Source organism: Salmo salar, unplaced genomic scaffold (assembly GCF_905237065.1).
Source record: "Salmo salar unplaced genomic scaffold, Ssal_v3.1, whole genome shotgun sequence".
Lineage (NCBI taxonomy): Eukaryota > Metazoa > Chordata > Actinopteri > Salmoniformes > Salmonidae > Salmo > Salmo salar.
The window spans coordinates 6,001-26,419 of NW_025549351.1; the positions used below are offsets into that span (position 1 = coordinate 6,001).

Below are 20,419 nucleotides of genomic sequence, written 5' to 3' on the forward strand. Positions count from 1 at the left end.
TGGGTAGGTAGGGTGTGGGTGGGTGGTGGGTGGGTAAGGGTGGGGGTGGGTGGGGGTGGTAAGGTGGGGGTGGGTGGGTGGCTAGGGTGGGTAAAGTGGGGTGGGTGGGTGGCTAAGGGTGGGTAAGGTGGGGGTGGGTGGGTAGATAAGGGTGGGTAAGGGTGGGGGTGGGTGGGTGGGTGAGGGTGGGTTAGGGTGGGGGTGGGTGGGTGGGTGGGTGAGGGTGGGTAAAGGGTGGGGGTGGTGGGTGGGTGGGGGTGGGGGTGGGTGGGTGGGTGGGTGGGTGGGTGGGTGGGTGGGGTGGGTGAGGGTGGGGGTGGGTGGGTGGGTGGGGGTGGGTAGAGGTGGGGTGGGTGGGTGGGTAAGGGTGGGTAAGGTGGGGGTGGGTGGGTGGGTAGGGGTGGCGGGGGGTGGGTGGGTGGGTAGGGGTGGAGTAAAGGTAGGGGTGGGTGGGTGGGTGGGGTGGGTGGGTGGATAAGGGTGGGTAAGGGTGGGGGTGGGTGGGTGGGTGGGGGTGGGTAGGGTGGGGGTGGGTGGGTGGGTGAGGGGTGGGTGGGTAGGTGGGGTGGGTGGGGGGGTGGGTGGGTGGGTTGGGTGGGTGGGGTGGGTGGGTGGGTGGGTGGGTGGGTGGGTGGGTGGGTGGGTGGGTGGGTAAAGGTGGGGGTGGGTGGGGTGGGTAAAGTGGGGGTGGGTGGGTGGGTGGGGGTGGGTGAGGGTGGGGATGGGTGGGTAGATGGGGGTGGGTAAGGTGGGTGGGTGGGTGGGTGGGTGGGTGGTGAGGGTGGGTGGGTGGATAAGGGTGGGGTGAGGTGGGGGTGGGTGGGTGGGTGGGGGTGGTAAAGGTGGGGGTGGGTGGGTGGGTAAGGGTGGGTGGGTGGGTGGGGGTGGGTGAGGTGGGGGTGGGTGGGTGGGTGGGTAGGGGTGGGTGGGTGGGTGGGTGGGTGGGTGGGTGGGTGGGTGGGGTGGGTGGGGTGGGTGAGGGTGGGGTGGGTGGGGGTGGGTAAGGGTGGGTGGGTGGGTGGGTGGGTGGGTGGGTGGAAGGGGTGGAGTAAAGGTGGGGGTGGGTGGGTGGGTGGGGTGGGTGGGTGGGTAGGGTGGGTAAAGGTGGGGTGGGTGGGTGGGTGGTTAAGGGTGGGTGGGTGGGTGGGTGGGTGGGTAAGGGTGGGTGAGGGTGGGTAAGGGTGGGGGTGGGTGGGGTGGGTAAGGGTGGGGTGGGTGGGTGGGTGGGTGGGTGGATGGGGGTGGAGTAAGGGTGGGGGTGGGTGGGTGGGTGGGGTGGGTAGGGTGGGGGTGGGTGGGTGGGTAAGGGTGGGTAAGGTGGGGGTGGGTGGGTGGGTGAGGTGGAGGTAAGGGTGGGGTGGGTGGGTGGAGTGAGGGTGGGTAAGGGTGGGGTGGGTGTGTGGGTGGGGGTGGGGTGGGTGGGTGGGTGGGGTGGGTAAGGGTGGGGGTGGGTGGGTGGATAGGGGTGGGTGAGGTGGGGGTGGGTGGGTGGGTAGGGGTGGAGTAAGGGTGGGGGTGGGTGGGTGGGTGGGGGGTGGGTAAAGGTGGGGTGGGTGGGTGGGGTGGGTAAAGGTGGGGGTGGGTGGGTGGGTGGGGTGGGTGAGGGTGGGTGAGGTGGGTGGGGGTGGGTAGGTAGATAAGGGTAGGTAAAGGTAGGGGTAGGTAGGTAGATAAGGGTAGGTAAAGGTAGGGGTAGGTAGGTAGATAAGGGTAGGTAAAGGTAGGGGTAGGTAGGTAGATAAGGGTAGGTAGGTAGGTAGGTAAGGGTAGGTAGGTAGATAAGGGTAGGTATGAGTATGAACATGAAACTAACTAAAGAATAAGGAGAAATCCAAGCCAAAGCAAACACTTCCTAATATTGACTAAGTGCACCTATTTTAAAATCCAAAAGCAGTTTATTTTCTAGTCAATTTAATAGCAGTCTGTTGGGATTCCATTTTTCATAAACTCAGCTTGTGGGAACTCAGAGCTATTTGAAATGTCTCTCTCTCATTAGGCTTTATTCAGATGCAGTTTAAAATCAATGGCCAGCAGCCTGAGGGTCAAAGCCAGCCAGGCAGCAGATCAACACGGCAGTATAGTTGTTTGACAGCCCCAACACACACTAGTTATAAACCCCAATCATCACATCAGTAAGAGCCTCTGATGAGGCTCTCCCTGCCCATGGGGAAAATAACATCACTGGAATCTATTGAAGGGACTTTCAAAAGCACCGCATTGATGCTGAATTCTTATCAGGAAAGGTGCAGTTGGTATTTCTGCCTTTGTGTGTCTCTCTGTGTGTGTGTGTGTGTGTGTGTGTGTGTGTGTGTGTGTGTGTGTGTGTGTCTCTCTCTGTCTGTGTGTGTGTGTGTGTGTGTGTGTGTCTCTCTGTCTGTGTGTGTGTGTGTGTGTGTGTGTGTGTGTGTGTGTGTGTGTGTGTGTGTGTGTGTGTGTGTGTGTGTGTGTGTGTGTGTGTGTGTGTGTGTGTGTGAGCTCACCCCTCTGCTGAGAAGTCCTTCTCCTTGCAGATCTCCATCAGTTTGGGTGTTAACCTGTAAGCCTTCAGGGACAGGGAGCCCTGGGCGGTCTTAATGGGATCTAGTAGGGAGGGAGAGAGGGGCAGGGGGAGAGAGAGCAAACGAGGGAGAGAGGGGCAAGGGGAGAGAGAGCAAACGAGGGAGAGGGGGCAGGGGGAGAGAGAGAGAGTGGGCAGGGGAGAGAGAGAGAGAGAGGGGCAGGGGGAGAGAGAGAGAAAGAAAGAGAGAGAGCAAGCAAGGGAGAGAAAAAGATGTTAAGATTAAAACAAAGGTCTAACATTCTACTAAGTGGTTCTCTTACAATTTGGGACAACACACCATAAGACCTAACACATACACCATGTATAGAATCTAGATAGAAACACCATGTATAGAATCTAGAGAGAGGAGAGAAACACCATGTATAGAATCTAGAGAGAAACACCATGTATAGAATCTAGAGAGAAACACCATGTATAGAATCTAGAGAGAAACACCATGTATAGAATCTAGAGAGAAACACCATGTATAGAATCTAGAGAGATGAGAAAAACACCATGTAAAAATGTCAGGATTTTTTTGTTGTTCTTCCTAAACCAGGATTCAGACACGGCTAGGACATCCGGGTTGGCAGAGTGTACCAAAGCAGTGAATAAAACAAACTTAGGGAAGAGGCTTCTGATGTTAACATGCATGAAACCAAGGCTTTTACGGTTACAGAAGTCAGCAAATGAGAGCGCCTGGGGAACGGGAGTGGAGCTAGGCGCTGCAGGGCCTGGATTCACCTCTACGTCACCAGAGGAACAGAGAAGGACAAGGATAAGGGTACGGCTAAAGGCTATAAGAACTTGTCATCTAGTGCATTCGGAACATAGAGCAAAGGTAGCAGGTTTCTGGGCTCGGAAGAATAGATTCAAGGCACAATGTACAGACAAAGGTATGGTAGGATGTGAACACAGTGGAGGTAAAGCTAGGCATTGAGAGACGATGAGAGACGTTTTGTCTCTAGAGATATCATTTAGACCAGGTGAAGTCTCCGCATGTGTGGGAGGTGAAACAATAGCTAAGGCATATTGAGCAGGGCTGGAGGCTCTACAGTGAAATAAGACAATAATCACTAACCAAAACAGCAATGGACAAGGCATATTGACATTAGGGAGAAGCATGCGCAGCCGAGAGATCATAGGGACCAGTGGGTAGCTAGGCGGACTGGGGACACGGCGATTCAGAAAGCTAGCGGGCCGGGGCTAGCAGAAGGGGGACGTCGCGACGGAAGGGTGTGCGGCAGCACCCTCTGGCGGTTACGTCGGCAGACCAGTCGTGATGGATCGGCAGGGCTAGGCAGAAAAAGGTGTAGGGTCCAGGCCTATTAATAGGTATTGTAGCCCAAGAAATTGGCTGATGGACCTCTTCAGTTAACAGTCTGATATGCTCTAGACAGCTAGCGGGCTGCGGCTAGCAGGCTAGCGGATGGCCCTTCGGGGGAAGTCGCGACGGAGGACATGTAGTCTACACGCCATAGAAATACAATGGAATTTCCACCGCATACTACAATTCCCAGAGTACATTTCACTTCCCAGGGTGCAATGCTCCGCCCAGGGCTGCTGACTGGCTATTGGCTACTGCTAGCAAGCCCAGACAAACATGAAGCAGTCTACATACAGTATATTGCTGTCAGGTTATGAGTGTATTTCACATTACTTTTGGGTTGTGTAATCATATTATAATGCTCACATGTGACGCGAGCCTACCATACGTGCTAAATGCCTTTTATGTTCGTTTCGAGGCAAGCAACATTGAAGCATGCATGAGAGCATCAGCTGTTCCAGATGACTGTGTGATCACGCTCTCCGTAGCAAGACCTTATTAAACAGGTCAACATTCACAAATCCAAAGAGGCCGGACGGATTACCAGGACGTGTACTCAAAGCATACGCGGACCAACTGGCAAGTGTCTTCACTGACATGTTCAACCTCTCCCTGACCGAGTCTGTAGTACTAACATGTTTCAAGCAGACCACCATAGTCCCTGTGCCCAAGAAAGCGAAGTTAACCTGCCTAAATGACTAGCGCAACATAGCACTCACGTCGGTAGCCACGAAGTGCTTTGAAAGGCTGGTCATGGCTCACATCAACACCAGAATGCCGGAAACTCTAGACCCACTCCTATTCGACTACCGCCCCAACAGATTCACAGATTACGCAATCTCTATTGCACTCCCCACTGCCCTTTCCCACCTGGACAAAAGGAACACCTATGTGAGAATGCTGTTCATTGACTACAGCTCAGCGTTCCAACACCATAGTGCCCTCAAAGCTCATCACTAAGCTAAGGACCCTGGGACTAAACACCTCCCTCTGCAACTGGATCCTGGACTTCCTGACGGGCCACCCCAGGTGGTAACGGTAGGTAACAACACATCTCAACAACATATCTGCCACGCTGATCCTCAACACTGGGGTCCCTCAGGGGTGCGTGCTTAGTCCCCTCCTGTACTCCCTGTTCACCCACGACTGCACGGCCGTGCACGACTCCAACACCATCATTCAATTTGTTGACGACACAACAGTGGTAGGTCTGATTACCGACAACGATGGGACCGCCTCGAGGGAGGAGGTCAGAGACCTGGCAGTATGGGCCAGGACAACAACCTCTCCCTCAACGTGAGTAAGACAAAAGGAGCTGACCGTGGAAAACAGGAAACGGAGGGCCGAACAGGCCCCCATTCATATCAAAGGGGCTGAAGTGGAGCGGGTCGAGAGTTTCAAGTTCCTTGGTGTCCACATCACCAACCAACTATCATGGTCCAAACACATCAAGACAGTCGTGAAGAAGGCACGACACCATTTTCCACCTCGGGAGACTGAAAAGATTTGACAAGGGTCCCCAGATCCTCAAAAGGTTCTACAGCTGCACCATCCAGAGCATCCTGACCGGTTGCACCACCGCCTGGTATGGCAACTGCTCGGCATCTGACCATAAGGCACGACAGAGGGTAGTGCGAAGGGCCCAGTACATCATGGGGCCAAGCTTCCTGCCATCAAGGACCTATATAATAGGCTGTGTCGCTGTTTATTATCTATGCATAGTCACCTGTACCCCCGCACATTGACTCTGTACCGGTACCCCCCTGTATATAGCCTCCACATTGACTCTGTACCGGTGCCCCCCTGTATATAGCCTCCACATTGACTCTGTACCGGTACCCCCTGTATATAGCCTCCACATTGACTCTGTACCGGTACCCCCTGTATATAGCCTCCACATTGACTCTGTACCGGTACCTCCTGTATATAGCCTCCACATTGACTCTGTACCGGTACCCCCTGTATATAGCCTCCACATTGGGGAGGCTATATTGATTTTGCGATCTCTGCTGCCACTGTATAACTAGCCTTTACTACAGCCTCACTTTGTGATGTGGCTTTTTTGAACATATTCTGTTGTGAAACCAAACTTCTTTTCATCTCCTCTACTTTCTGGCTCCTTTGAGTCATGTCCAGGTCCTTGTATTTGTCATGGTGTTTCGTTTCATAGTGTCGTCTAATGTTGTACTCCTTACTTACAGCCACATTGACTCCACAAACAAGACAAACAGGTTTGTCTTTTACATATGTAAACAGATATTCTGCCTCCCACTTGTCCAGAAAGCTCCTGTTTTCTGCCTTTCTTTTCGCCATTTTTGGGAAGGGATAGCGCGCAGTTGTAGTTGTAGCGTCTATGTTGCTATGACTACTGTCACAGAGGAGAGGGCGTTTCTGGGTCCTGTCCTGATTGGCGCGCGAAAACAACAGCAGAGCATTATGGGATTCGTAGTATTAGCGGTGAATGCGCTGTATAATACCGGCGGGCCAGCTCTAGTAGTAATTTGGTATTGTCTCGCGGGCCAAATATAATTACCCCGCGGTTGACACCCATGATGTATAGTATCTAGAGAGAAACACCATGTATAGTATCTAGAGAGAAACACCATGTATAGAATCTAGAGAGAAACACCATGTATAGAATCTAGAGAGAAACACCATGTATAGAATCTAGAGAGAAACACCATGTATAGAATCTAGAGAGAAACACCATGTATAGAATCTAGAGAGAAACACCATGTATAGAATCTAGAGAGAAACACCATGTATAGAATCTAGAGAGAAACACCATGTATAGAATCTAGAGAGAAACACCATGTATAGAATCTAGAGAGAAACACCATGTATAGAATCTAGAGAGAAACACCATGTAGAGAATCTAGAGAGAAACACCATGTATAGAATCTAGAGAGAAACACCATGTATAGAATCTAGAGAGAAACACCATGTATAGAATCTAGAGAGAAATACCATGTATAGAATCTAGAGAGAAATACCATGTATAGAATCTAGAGAGAAACACCATGTATAGAATCTAGAGAGAAACACCATGTATAGAATCTAGAGAGAAACACCATGTATAGAATCTAGAGAGAAACACCATGTATAGAATCTAGAGAGAGGAGAGAAACACCATGTATAGAATCTAGAGAGAAACACCATGTATAGAATCTAGAGAGAAACACCATGTATAGACTCTAGAGAGAAACACCATGTATAGAATCTAGAGAGAAACACCATGTATAGAATCTAGAGAGAAACACCATGTATAGAATCTAGAGAGAAACACCATGTATAGAATCTAGAGAGAAACACCATGTATAGAATCTAGAGAGAAACACCATGTATAGAATCTAGAAAGAGGAGAGAAACACCATGTATAGAATCTAGAGAGAAACACCATGTATAGAATCTAGAGAGAAACACCATGTATAGAATCTAGAGAGAAACACCATGTATAGAATCTAGAGAGAAACACCATGTATAGAATCTAGAGAGAAACACCATGTATAGAATCTAGAGAGAAACACCATGTATAGAATCTAGAGAGAAACACCATGTATAGAATCTAGAGAGAAACACCATGTATAGAATCTAGAGAGATGAGAAAAACACCATGTAAAAATGTCAGGATTTTTTTTGTTCTTCCTAAACCAGGATTCAGACACGGCTAGGACATCCGGGTTGGCAGAGTGTACCAAAGCAGTGAATAAAACAAACTTAGGGAAGAGGCTTCTGATGTTAACATGCATGAAACCAAGGCTTTTACGGTTACAGAAGTCAGCAAATGAGAGCGCCTGGGGAACGGGAGTGGAGCTAGGCGCTGCAGGGCCTGGATTCACCTCTACGTCACCAGAGGAACAGAGAAGGAGAAGGATAAGGGTACGGCTAAAGGCTATAAGAACTTGTCATCTAGTGCGTTCGGAACATAGAGCAAAGGTAGCAGGTTTCTGGGCTCGGAAGAATAGATTCAAGGCACAATGTACAGACAAAGGTATGGTAGGATGTGAACACAGTGGAGGTAAAGCTAGGCATTGAGTGACGATGAGAGACGTTTTGTCTCTAGAGATATCATTTAGACCAGGTGAAGTCTCCGCATGTGTGGGAGGTGAAACAATAGCTAAGGCATATTGAGCAGGGCTGGAGGCTCTACAGTGAAATAAGACAATAATCACTAACCAAAACAGCAATGGACAAGGCATATTGACATTAGGGAGAAGCATGCGCAGCCGAGAGATCATAGGGACCAGTGGGTAGCTAGGCGGACTGGGGACACGGCGATTCAGAAAGCTAGCGGGCCGGGGCTAGCAGAAGGGGGGACGTCGCGACGGAAGGGTCTGCGGCAGCACCCTCTGGCGGTTACGTCGGCAGACCAGTCGTGATGGATCGGCAGGGCTAGGCAGAAAAAGGTGTAGGCAGTAAAAGGGTCCAGGCCTATTAATAGGTATTGTAGCCCAAGAAATTGGCTGATGGACCTCTTCAGTTAACAGTCTGATATGCTCTAGACAGCTAGCGGGCTGCGGCTAGCAGGCTAGCGGATGGCCCTTCGGAGGAAGTCGCGACGGAGGACATGTAGTCTACACGCCATAGAAATACAATGGAATTTCCACCGCATACTACAATTCCCAGAGTACATTTCACTTCCCAGGGTGCAATGCTCCGCCCAGGGCTGCTGACTGGCTATTGGCTACTGCTAGCAAGCCCAGACAAACATGAAGCATTTTACATACAGTATATTGCTGTCAGGTTATGAGTGTATTTCACATTACTTTTGGGTTGTGTAATCATATTATAATGCTCACATGTGACGCGAGCCTACCAGACGAGCTAAATGCCTTTTATGTTCGCTTCGAGGCAAGCAACATTGAAGCATGCATGAGAGCATCAGCTGTTCCAGATGACTGTGTGATCACGCTCTCCGTAGCAAGACCTTATTAAACAGGTCAACATTCACAAATCCAAACAGGCCAGATGGATTACCAGGACGTGTACTCAAAGCATACGCGGACCAACTGGCAAGTGTCTTCACTGACATTTTCAACCTCTCCCTGACCGAGTCTGTAGTACCAACATGTTTCAAGCAGACCACCATAGTCCCTGTGCCCAAGAAAGCGAAGGTAACCTGCCTAAATGACTAGCGCAACATAGCACTCACGTCTGTAGCCACGAAGTGCTTTGAAAGGCTGGTCATGGCTCACATCAACACCAGAATGCCGGAAACTCTAGACCCACTCCTATTCGACTACCGCCCCAACAGATCCACAGATTACGCAATCTCTATTGCACTCCCCACTGCCCTTTCCCACCTGGACAAAAGGAACACCTATGTGAGAATGCTGTTCATTGACTACAGCTCAGCGTTCCAACACCATAGTGCCCTCAAAGCTCATCACTAAGCTAAGGACCCTGGGACTAAACACCTCCCTCTGCAACTGGATCCTGGACTTCCTGACGGGCCACCGCCAGGTGGTAAGGGTAGGTAACAACACATCTCAACAACATATCTGCCACGCTGATCCTCAACACTGGGGTCCCTCAGGGGTGCGTGCTTAGTCCCCTCCTGTACTCCCTGTTCACCCACGACTGCGCGGCCGTGCACGACTTCAACACCATCATTCAATTTGTTGACGACACAACAGTGGTAGGTCTGATTACCGACAACGATGGGACCGCCTCGAGGGAGGAGGTCAGAGACCTGGCAGTATGGGCCAGGACAACAACCTCTCCCTCAACGTGAGTAAGACAAAAGGAGCTGACCGTGGAAAACAGGAAATGGAGGGCCGAACAGGCCCCCATTCACACCAACGGGGCTGAAGTAGAGCGGGTCGAGAGTTTCAAGTTCCTTGGTGTCCACATCACCAACCAACTATCATGGTCCAAACACATCAAGACAGTCGTGAAGAAGGCACGACAACACCATTTTCCACCTCGGGAGACTGAAAAGATTTGACAAGGGTCCCCAGATCCTCAAAAGGTTCTACAGCTGCACCATCCAGAGCATCCTGACCGGTTGCACCACCGCCTGGTATGGCAACTGCTCGGCATCTGACCATAAGGCACGACAGAGGGTAGTGCGAAGGGCCCAGTACATCATGGGGCCAAGCTTCCTGCCATCAAGGACCTATATAATAGGCTGTGTCGCTGTTTATTATCTATGCATAGTCACCTGTACCCCCGCACATTGACTCTGTACCGGTACCCCCCTGTATATAGCCTCCACATTGACTCTGTACCGGTGCCCCCCTGTATATAGCCTCCACATTGACTCTGTACCGGTACCCCCTGTATATAGCCTCCACATTGACTCTGTACCGGTACCCCCTGTATATAGCCTCCACATTGACTCTGTACAGGTACCCCCTGTATATAGCCTCCACATTGACTCTGTACAGGTACCCCCTGTATATAGCCTCCACATTGACTCTGTACCGGTACCCCCTGTATATAGCCTCCACATTGACTCTGTACCGGTACCCCCTGTATATAGCCTCCACATTGACTCTGTACCGGTACCCCCTGTATATAGCCTCCACATTGACTCTGTACCGGTACCCCCTGTGTATAACCTCCACATTGACTCTGTACCGGTACCCCTTGTATATAGCCTCCACATTGACTCTGTACCGTAACACCCTGTATATAGCCTCCACATTGACTCTGTACCGGTACCCCCTGTATATAGCCTCCACATTGACTCTGTACCGTAATACCCTGTATATAGCCTCTTTATTGTTATGTAAATGTCGTGTGTTACTTTTTGATTTGATTTAATTATTTTCACTTCCGTTAACTTAGTAAATTTTGTCTTAACTCTATTTCTTGACCAGCAACTGCATCGTTGGTTAAGGGCTTGTAAGTGAGCATTTCTCTGTAAGGTCTACTACACCTGTTGTATTCAGCATTTCACTGTAAGGTCTACTACACCTGTTGTATTCAGCATTTCACTGTAAGGTCTACTACACCTGTTGTATTCAGCATTTCACTGTAAGGTCTACTACACCTGTTGTATTCAGCATTTCACTGTAAGGTCTACTACACCTGTTGTATTCAGCATTTCACTGTAAGGTCTACTACACCTGTTGTATTCAGCATTTCACTGTAAGGTCTACTACACCTGTTGTATTCAGCATTTCACTGTGAGGTCTACTACACCTGTTGTATTCAGCATTTCACTGTAAGGTCTACTACACCTGTTGTATTCAGCATTTCACTGTAAGGTCTACTACACCTGTTGTATTCAGCATTTCACTGTAAGGTCTACTACACCTGTTGTATTCAGCATTTCACTGTAAGGTCTACTACACCTGTTGTATTCAGCATTACACTGTAAGGTCTACTACACCTGTTGTATTCAGCATTTCACTGTGAGGTCTACTACACCTGTTGTATTCATCACGTGACTAATAACATTTGATTTAATGAATGTTAAGCTGAATATCTGTTCCATTGTCACCTAAAAACAAATCTAATTTAGTAGAATAACAATAATGTTACAATGGAAATATCACGTGTAAAATACCTAATCCTCCCTTGCACTGCTTTGGTTCACCTTCTTAGCGTCGTTGTGTCGGTGGGCCGGACCCTCATCTGCTCTGAAAGCAAAGTATTCCCCTAGTTGGCATCTGGAACCAGTTATACCAGCTGGAGTTATGATGTTTGAGTTGGAAGAAGCCATGCTGTGGGAATTATCCATTCTAGCTTGCACAAGCAGCCTGGCTAGCTCACTACTGCCCCCTAGAGAACATTCAGACAAATGACCAGACGGACTCGATCCTCTCAATCCTTACATGATATGAGACACATTTGACAGAAGTACCGAATGTAACAAAAAAATTATAATACCGAACCGTTTTTTCATGTTTCAGTATCGGAAAAAGTACCCAAGTTTCAGTATACCGTGCAACACTACTGACAAGTAAACAGAAACATTATTTGTTTACTTCACCGATGGGAAAGATTAAAGTCGACTTTGATTCCTACACGTCAATGAACCCAGTTTGAGTCATACATGTTAATGAACAAGGTGTTTAAAAAGCCATTTTCCCCTCACTACTTCTTCTCTCTGTTATAAAAAGCCATTTCCCCTCACTACTTCCTCTCTGTTATAAAAAGCCATTTCCCCTCACTACTTCCTCTCTGTTATAAAAAGCCATTTCCCCTCACTACTTCCTCTCTGTTATAAAAAGCCATTTCCCCTCACTACTTCCTCTCTGTGTTATAAAAAGCCATTTCCCCTCACTACTTCCTCTCTGTTATAAAAAGCCATTTCCCCTCACTACTTCCTCTCTGTGTTATAAAAAGCCATTTCCCCTCACTACTTCCTCTCTGTTATAAAAAGTCATTTCCCCTCACTACTTCCTCTGTTATAAAAAGCCATTTCCCCTCACTACTTCCTCTCTGTTATAAAAAGCCATTTCCCCTCACTACTTCCTCTCTAACTGTGTTATAAAAGCCATTTTCCCTCACTACTTCCTCTCTAACTGTGATAATGGAGATTGCTCTGAGGCGCTTTGATCCATTTAGAGCTGTTTGCATCCCAGATGGCACCCTATTCCCTATACAGATGGCACCCCGTTCCCGGTACAGATGGCACCCCGTGCCCTATACAGATGGCACCCCGTTCCCTATACAGATGGCACCCCGTTCCCTATACAGATGGCACCCCGTTCCCTATACAGATGGCACCCCGTTCCCGATACAGATGGCACCCCGTTCCCGATACAGATGGCACCCCGTTCCCTATATAGATGGCACCCTATTCCCTATATAGATGGCACCCTATTCCCTATATAGATGGCACCCTATTCCCTATATAGATGGCTCCCTATATAAATGGCACCCTATTCCCTATATAGATGGCACCCTATTCCCTATATAGATGGCACCCTATTCCCTATATAGATGGCTCCCTATATAAATGGCACCCTATTCCCTATATAGATGGCACCCTATTCCCTATATAGATGGCACCCTATTCCCTATATAGATGGCTCCCTATATAAATGGCACCCTATTCCCTATATAGATGGCACCCTATTCCCTATATAAATGGCACCCTATTCCCTATATAGATGGCTCCCTATTCCCTATATAGATGGCACCCTATTCCCTATATAGATGGCACCCTATTCCCTATATAAATGGCACCCTATTCCCTATATAGATGGCACCCTATTCCCTATATAGATGGCTCCCTATATAAATGGCACCCTATTCCCTATATAAACGGCACCCTATACCCTATATAAATGGCACCCTATACCCTATATAAATGGCTCCCTATTCCCTATATAGATGGCACCCTATTCCCTATATAAATAGCACCCTATTCCCTATATAAATGGCACCCTATACCCTATATAAATAGCACCCTATTCCCTATATAGATGGCACCCTATTCCCTATATAGATGGCACCCTATTCCCTATATAGATGGCACCCTATTCCCTATATAGATGGCACCCTATTCCCTATATAAATGGCACCCTATACCCTATATAAATAGCACCCTATTCCCTATATAGATGGCACCCTATTCCCTATATAGATGGCACCCTATTCCCTATATAGATGGCACCCTATTCCCTATATAGATGGCACCCTATTCCCTATATAGATGGCACCCTATTCCCTATATAGATGGCTCCCTATATAAATGGCACCCTATTCCCTATATAAATGGCTCCCTATTCCCTATATAGCCCACTACTTTTGACCAGAGAGCCCTATATAGGGAATAGGGTGGCATTTGGAATGAATCCTAGGTATTCACTTCATTATTGATATCCAACGGATTAACAGTGGTCCCTCATTAAACATGCAGAAGACTGAGTGAGTTATGAACTGCTGGTCTTCCTGACACACAGTCAGGGAACATCAGTCTCCTCTGTCATGTTCAAGTGTTCAACTGTTAAACTGAGGAACATGTCCCCACAGAGCGCTGGTAACTAAAAGAGTAGTGTACTACTGTAGAGGGAATAGGGTAACCATTTGGGACAGAGGTCACCCTGAAGATGTCTGAGAACAGGGGGACTAATGGAGGAAAACCTGTCAGAGCAATAGCATGAGGATGTAATCAAATCAAATGTATTTATAAAGCCCTTCTTACATCAGCTGATGTCACAAAGTGCTGTACAGAAACCCAGCCTAAAACCCCCAAACAGCAAGCAATGCAGGTGTAGAAGCACGGTGGCTAGGAAAAACTCCCTAGGAAAAACTCCCTAGAAAGGCCAGAACCTAGGAAGAAACCTAGAGAGGAACCAGGCTATGAGGGGTGGCTAGGAAAAACTCCCTAGAAAGGCCAAAACCCTAGGAAGAAACCTAGAGAGGAACCAGGCTATGAGGGGTGGCTAGGAAAAACTCCCTAGAAAGGCCAGAACCTAGGAAGAAACCTAGAGAGGAACCAGGCTATGAGGGGTGGCTAGGAAAAACTCCCTAGAAAGGCCAGAACCTAGGAAGAAACCTAGAGAGGAACCAGGCTATGAGGGGTGGCCAGTCCTCTTCTGGCTGTGCCGGGTGGAGATTATAACAGAACATGGCCAAGATGTTCAAGTCTTTATCATATTCAGACCATCATGAAGACTTCCTGAAACACAGCTACTGACAGAACAGCAGAGGACATGACCTGGGTCATGTGATCAATCAAACCTCATTTATGTACAGCGCCTTCAGGAAGTATTCACATCTATTTCTGATTTTTTACACATTTTGTTGTGGTACAGCTTGATTTTAAAATTGATCAAATTTAGATATATATTTATATATATTTTTTTTAACCCATAATGTCAACGTGGAATTATGTTTTCTACACATTTTGCATGGGGCAGATTTTTTTCTCTCTCCCTGTTTTAAAGCTAATTTCCTGCAATTCTACAAATTCTTCCATGTCTTGTGTGTGTTTATATGATACCATGGGTCGAAGCCCAACGGAGTAACAATAAAATACCTACTCATTCCAGGGTTTCTTTATTTTTTACTATTTTCTATATTGTACAATAACAGTGAAGACATCAAAACTATTAAATAACACATAGAATCATGTGTTAAACAAATAAAAATATATTTTATATTTGAGATTCTTCAAAGTAGCCACCATTTGCCTTGATGACAGCTTTGCACACTCGTGGCATTCTCTCAACCAGCTTCATGAGGTAATGCATTTCAATTAACAGGTGTGCCTTGTTAAAAGTTAATCTGAGTAATTTCTTTCCGTCTTAATGAGTTTGAGACAATCAGTTGTGTTGTGACAGGGTAGAGGTGGTATATAGAAGATGGCCCTATTTGGTAACAGACCAAGCCCATATTACGGCAAGAAAAGCTTAAATAGGCAAAGATAAACGACAGTCCATCATTACTTTAAGACATGAAGATCAGTCAATCCGGAAAATGTCAACAACTTTGATAGTTTCTTCAAGTGCAGCCGCAAAAACCATCAAGCACTATAATGAAACTGGCTCTCATGGGGACCGCCACGGGAAAGGAAGACCCAGAGTTACCTCTGCTGCAGAGGATCAGTTCATTAGAGTTAACTGCACCTCAGATCGCAGCCCAAATAAATGCTTCACAGAGTTCACGTAACAGACACATCTCAACATCAACTATTCAGAGGAGACTCGTGAATCAGGCCTTCATGGTCGAATTTCTGCCCAAAAAAAACACTACTATTTTTGGTCTCCCGAGTGGCACAGCGGTCTAAAGCACTGCATCTCAGGGCTAGAGGCGTCACTACAGACCCTGGTTCGATCCTGGGCTTTATCACAACCGGCCGTGATCAGGAATCCCATGGGCTGCGCCACTCGGCCCAGGGTTGTCCGGGTTAGGCCGTCATTGTAAAATTAGAATTTGTTCGTAACTGACTTGCCTGGTTATTTTTAAAGGACACCAATAAGAAGAAGAGACTTGCTTGGGCCAACAAACATGAGCAATGGACATTCGACTGGTGGAAATCTGTCCTTCGGTCCAATGAGTCCAAATTTGAGAATTTTGGTTTTAACCGCAGTGTCTTTGTGAGACGCAGAGTAGGTGAACGGATGATCTAAGCATGTGTGGTTCCCACCGTGAAGCATGGAGGAGGAGGTGTGATGGTGTGGGAATGCTTTGCTGGTGACACAGTCTGTGATGAATTTAGAATTCAAGGCACACTTAACCAGCATGACTACCACAGCATTCTGCAGCGATACGCCATCCCATCTGGTTTGGGCTTAGTGGGACTATCTTTTGTTTTTCAACAGGACAATGACCCAACACACCTCCAGGCTATGTAAGGGCTATTTGACCAAGAAGGAGAGTGTTGGAGTACTGCATCAGATGACCTGGCCTCCACAATCACCCGACCTCAACCCAATTGAGATGGTTTTGGATGAGTTGGATCGCAGAGTGAAGGAAAAGCAGCCAACAAGTGCTCAGCATATGTAGGAACTCCTTCAAGACTGTTGGAAAAGCATTCCAGGTGAAGCTGGTTGAGAGAATGCCAAGCATGTGCAAAGCTGTCATCAAGACAAAGGGTGGCTACTTTGGAGAATCTCAAATATACTTTGATTTGTTGAACACTTTTTTTTTGGTTACAACATGATTCCATGTGTTATTTCATAGTTTTGATGTCTTCACTATTATTCTGCAAAGTAGAAAATAGTCAAAATAAAGAAAAACCCTTGAATGAGTAGGCGTGTCAAAACTTTTGACTGGTACTGTATATTTCTTTTAAACTTTTTTCGGGACTTGCGGTGCGCATTGACCCGGTTCTGGGTCTGGGTCCGGGTCCTCCAGTTGAGTATGTCGGGACTAGGGAGTTTTTTTTAGGGTAAAAAGAACCGTAATGAAGCTAATCACAGGTAACATCCTAGAGGAAAACCTGGTTTAGTCTGCTTTCCGACAGACACTGGGAGATGAATTCACCTTCCAATAACCTAAAACACAAAGCCAAATATAGACTGGAGTTGCTTACAAAGACATTTCATCTTTCTTCCAAATTTGACAGAAATATTTTATGTCGAACATTGACAAAAAAAGAATACAATTAAATACATTTTAATCCCACTTTGTAACAACAAAATGTGGAAAAAGTCAGAAGGGGTGTGAATACCTTCTCAAGGCACTGTAGGAGACATGATACTAGGACCAGGGCCTGAGAAAACCCTGTCAAAAACGGTCCGTCTAAAAGTGGTTTTTGTACCAATGAAAGCTTGAGTATATTACTAACCCTGACCCTATTTAGAGAGTGGACATCATCTGGACACGTCACTCTCTGTTCTCAGAATTAAAACATCCATACACTTATTAGAAAGAGGAGATTACATTCATTTGTTTCTGTGCGCGTGTGTGTGTGTGTGTGTGTGTGTGTGTGTGTGTGTGTGTGTGTGTGTGAGGTGTGAGGTTTGTGATGTGTGTGTGTGTGTGGTTTGTGATGTGTGTGTGTGTGTGGTTTGTGATGTGTGTGTGTGTGTGTGTGTGTGTGTGTGTGTGTGTGTGTGTGTGGTTTGTGATGTGTGTGGTTTGTGATGTGTGTGGTTTGTGATGTGTGTGGTTTGTGATGTGTGTGTGTGTGTGTGTGTGTGTGGTGTGAGGTGTGTGATGTGTGTGAGGTGTGTGATGTGTGTGAGGTTTGTGATGTGTGTGAGGTTTGTGATGTGTGTGTGTGGTGTGTGTGTGTGTGGTTTGTGATGTGTGTGTGTGTGTGTGAGATGTGTGAGTGTGAGTGTGAGTGTGTGTGTGTGTGTGTCAGATGGATTACTTACCGTAGATGAGAACAACAGACTCCTCGATGGCATGCTGGTAACTGAACTGAGAGTCCAGCAGGGCCCGGCTGACAAATGATCCATAATAGGTGGACTGGTACCAGCCCACATGAAGATGGTCAATGTTGACATGACGAAGAGATCGCATCATCTCCATCTGATACTGGACTAGAGAGAGGAGAGGTGGAGGAGAGAAGAGGAGGTGGAGAGAGAGAGGAGGTGGAGAGAGAGAGGAGAGGTGGAGGAGAGAAGAGGAGGTGGAGAGAGAGAGGAGAGGTGGAGAGAGAGAGGAGAGGTGGAGGAGAGGTGGAGGAGAGAAGAGGAGGTGGAGAGAGAGAGGGAGGGTGGGGGGGGAGAGGGAGGGTGGAGAGAGAGAGGGAGGGTGGAGGAGAGAAGGGGAGGTGGAGAGAGAGAGGGAGGGTGGGGGGGAGAGGGGAGGTGGAGAGAGAGAGAGAGAGAGGGTGGGGGGAGAAGGGGAGGTGGAGAGAGAGAGGGAGGGTGGGGGGGAGAGGGAGGTGGAGAGAGAGAGGGAGGGTGGGGGGAGAGGGAGAGAGAGAGAGAGAGAGGGTGGGGGGGAGAAGGGGAGGTGGAGAGAGAGAGGGTGGGGGGGAGAAGGGGAGGTGGAGAGAGAGAGGGTGGGGGGGAGAAGGGGAGGTGGAGAGAGAGGGAGGGTGGGGGGGAGAGGGAGGTGGAGAGAGAGAGAGAGGGTGGGGGGGAGAAGGGAGGTGGAGAGAGAGAGGGAGGGTGGGGGGGAGAGGGAGGGTGGAGAGAGAGGGAGAGAGAGAGGGTGGGGGGGAGAAGGGGAGGTGGAGAGAGAGAGAGAGAGAGAGGGTGGGGGGGAGAAGGGGAGGTGGAGAGAGAGAGGGAGGGTGGGGGGAGAGGGGAGGTGGAAAGAGAGAGGGTGGGGGGAGAAGGGGAGGTGGAGAGAGAGAGAGAGAGAGAGAGAGAGAGAGAGAGGGTGGGGGAGAAGGGGAGGTGGAGAGAGAGAGAGGACAGACAGAAAGACAGAGGGAGGAGAGAGGGAGAGGGGATGGACAGAGAGATGGAGGAGAGGATGGACAGAGAGAGAGAGAGAAATGGACAGAGAGGATGGGCAGAGAGAGGGAGAGAGGATGGACAGAGAGAGAGAGAGAGGATGGACAGAGAGAGAGAGGATGGACAGAGAGAGAGAGAGAGAGAGAGAGAGAGAGAGAGAGAGAGAGGATGGACAGAAAGAGGGAGGAGACATTTTTACTTTTTCCATTCATCAGGTGGGTTATAAATACATGACAGCAGACTGAATCAACCATCTCTCTCTGCTGGGGAATCAGCCATATTCCTCACCGCTGGTCCCCTGACCTCCCACTGACAGACAGAATAGAGTAGAGGAAGACTGGAGACAGACAGCACCGGGAGGTTAACTAGGACAGACAGCACATTTACACATCACTCCGAGTGTGACTGTTTGTGTGTGTACCATCCCAGTCAATCACAGGACGCAGCCAGAGACAGACACACACCAGTCTGGCTATTGACAGACAGACAGACAGGATTCATCCGAGTCTCATTGGCCAGCTGTGGCCTCTAAACCCCCTACTTACCCCCAAACACTTATTCTGGACCCCCAACCACTCAGAACATCTATCCCCAAACCAGACAAACATTTCTAAAAACCTGTTTTCTCTTTGCATTATGGGGTATTGTGATGTCATTATGGGGTATTGGTGATGTCATTATGGGGTATTGGTGATGTCATTATGGGGTATTGGTGATGTCATTATGGGGTATGGTGATGTCATTATGGGGTATTGGTGATGTCATTATGGGGTATTGTGATGTCATTATGGGGTATTGGTGATGTCATTATGGGGTATTGGTGATGTCATTATGGGGTATTGGTGATGTCATTATGGGGTATTGGTGATGTCATTATGGGGTATGGTGATGTCATTATGGGGTATTGGTGATGTCATTATGGGGTGTTGTGATGTCATTATGGGGTATTGTGATGTCATTATGGGGTATTGGTGATGTCATTATGGGGTATTGGTGATGTCATTATGGGGTATTGGTGATGTCATTATGGGGGTGTTGTGATGTCATTATGGGGTATTGTGATGTCATTATGGGGTATTGTGATGTCATTATGGGGTATTGGTGATGTCATTATGGGGTATTGGTGATGTCATTATGGGGTATTGGTGATGTCATTATGGGGTATTGGTGATGTCATTATGGGGTATTGGTGATGTCATTATGGGGTATTGTGATGTCATTATGGGGTTGTCATTATGGGGTATTGTGATGTCATTATGGGGTATTGTGATGTCATTATGGGGTATTGTGATGTCATTATGGGGTATTGTGTGTAGATTGAGATTTTATTTATTTATTTAACCCATTTTAGAATAAGGCTGTAACGTAACAAAACGTTGAAAAAGTCAAGGGGTCTGAATACTTTCCCGAATGCACTGTATGTTTCCCCGTCACTTCTACTTAGAAGACTAGCAAGTTAAACTAAGGGGTCGCGCGTTAATGCAGAATTCTGCAGAAATATTTCAGAAAACGCAGATGTAAAATGCTCGGCATCAGACTGATGTTGCACTTCTCCACTCGGATGAGAATTGACAAACGAGCATTTTAAAAATCAGCAGAGGCTGTTGACTGATGTATAGCTACTGTTCTCAGTCCAGCCTACCTTTTAGCTAAAAACGCAAGATTAACATCAGGAAATGTAGCCGGCTACATTCTTTCTATGATAAACATTAGAAATATGATGGATACGCATCGTTTTTACACAAAACAAAATACTATTTTTCATTATAAGCTCATTTACCTCTGTGG

General features: G+C 47.7%; 1 protein-coding gene across 1 annotated transcript in view; it reads right to left on the reverse strand.

The window, feature by feature from the left end:
* Positions 1–2,435: 2,435 nt before the first annotated feature.
* LOC123736401 (eukaryotic translation initiation factor 3 subunit H-like) overlaps positions 2,436–20,419 on the reverse strand; it is a 69,539-nt gene continuing 51,555 nt past the window's right edge. The window contains exons 3-4 of the mRNA XM_045713184.1: positions 17,597–17,764; positions 2,436–2,580 (exon numbers count right to left, since the gene is read on the reverse strand). Of these exons, the coding sequence (XP_045569140.1) occupies positions 2,477–2,580; positions 17,597–17,764 (272 nt within the window). The 3' untranslated portion in view covers positions 2,436–2,476. The remainder of the gene's footprint in view (positions 2,581–17,596; positions 17,765–20,419) is intronic.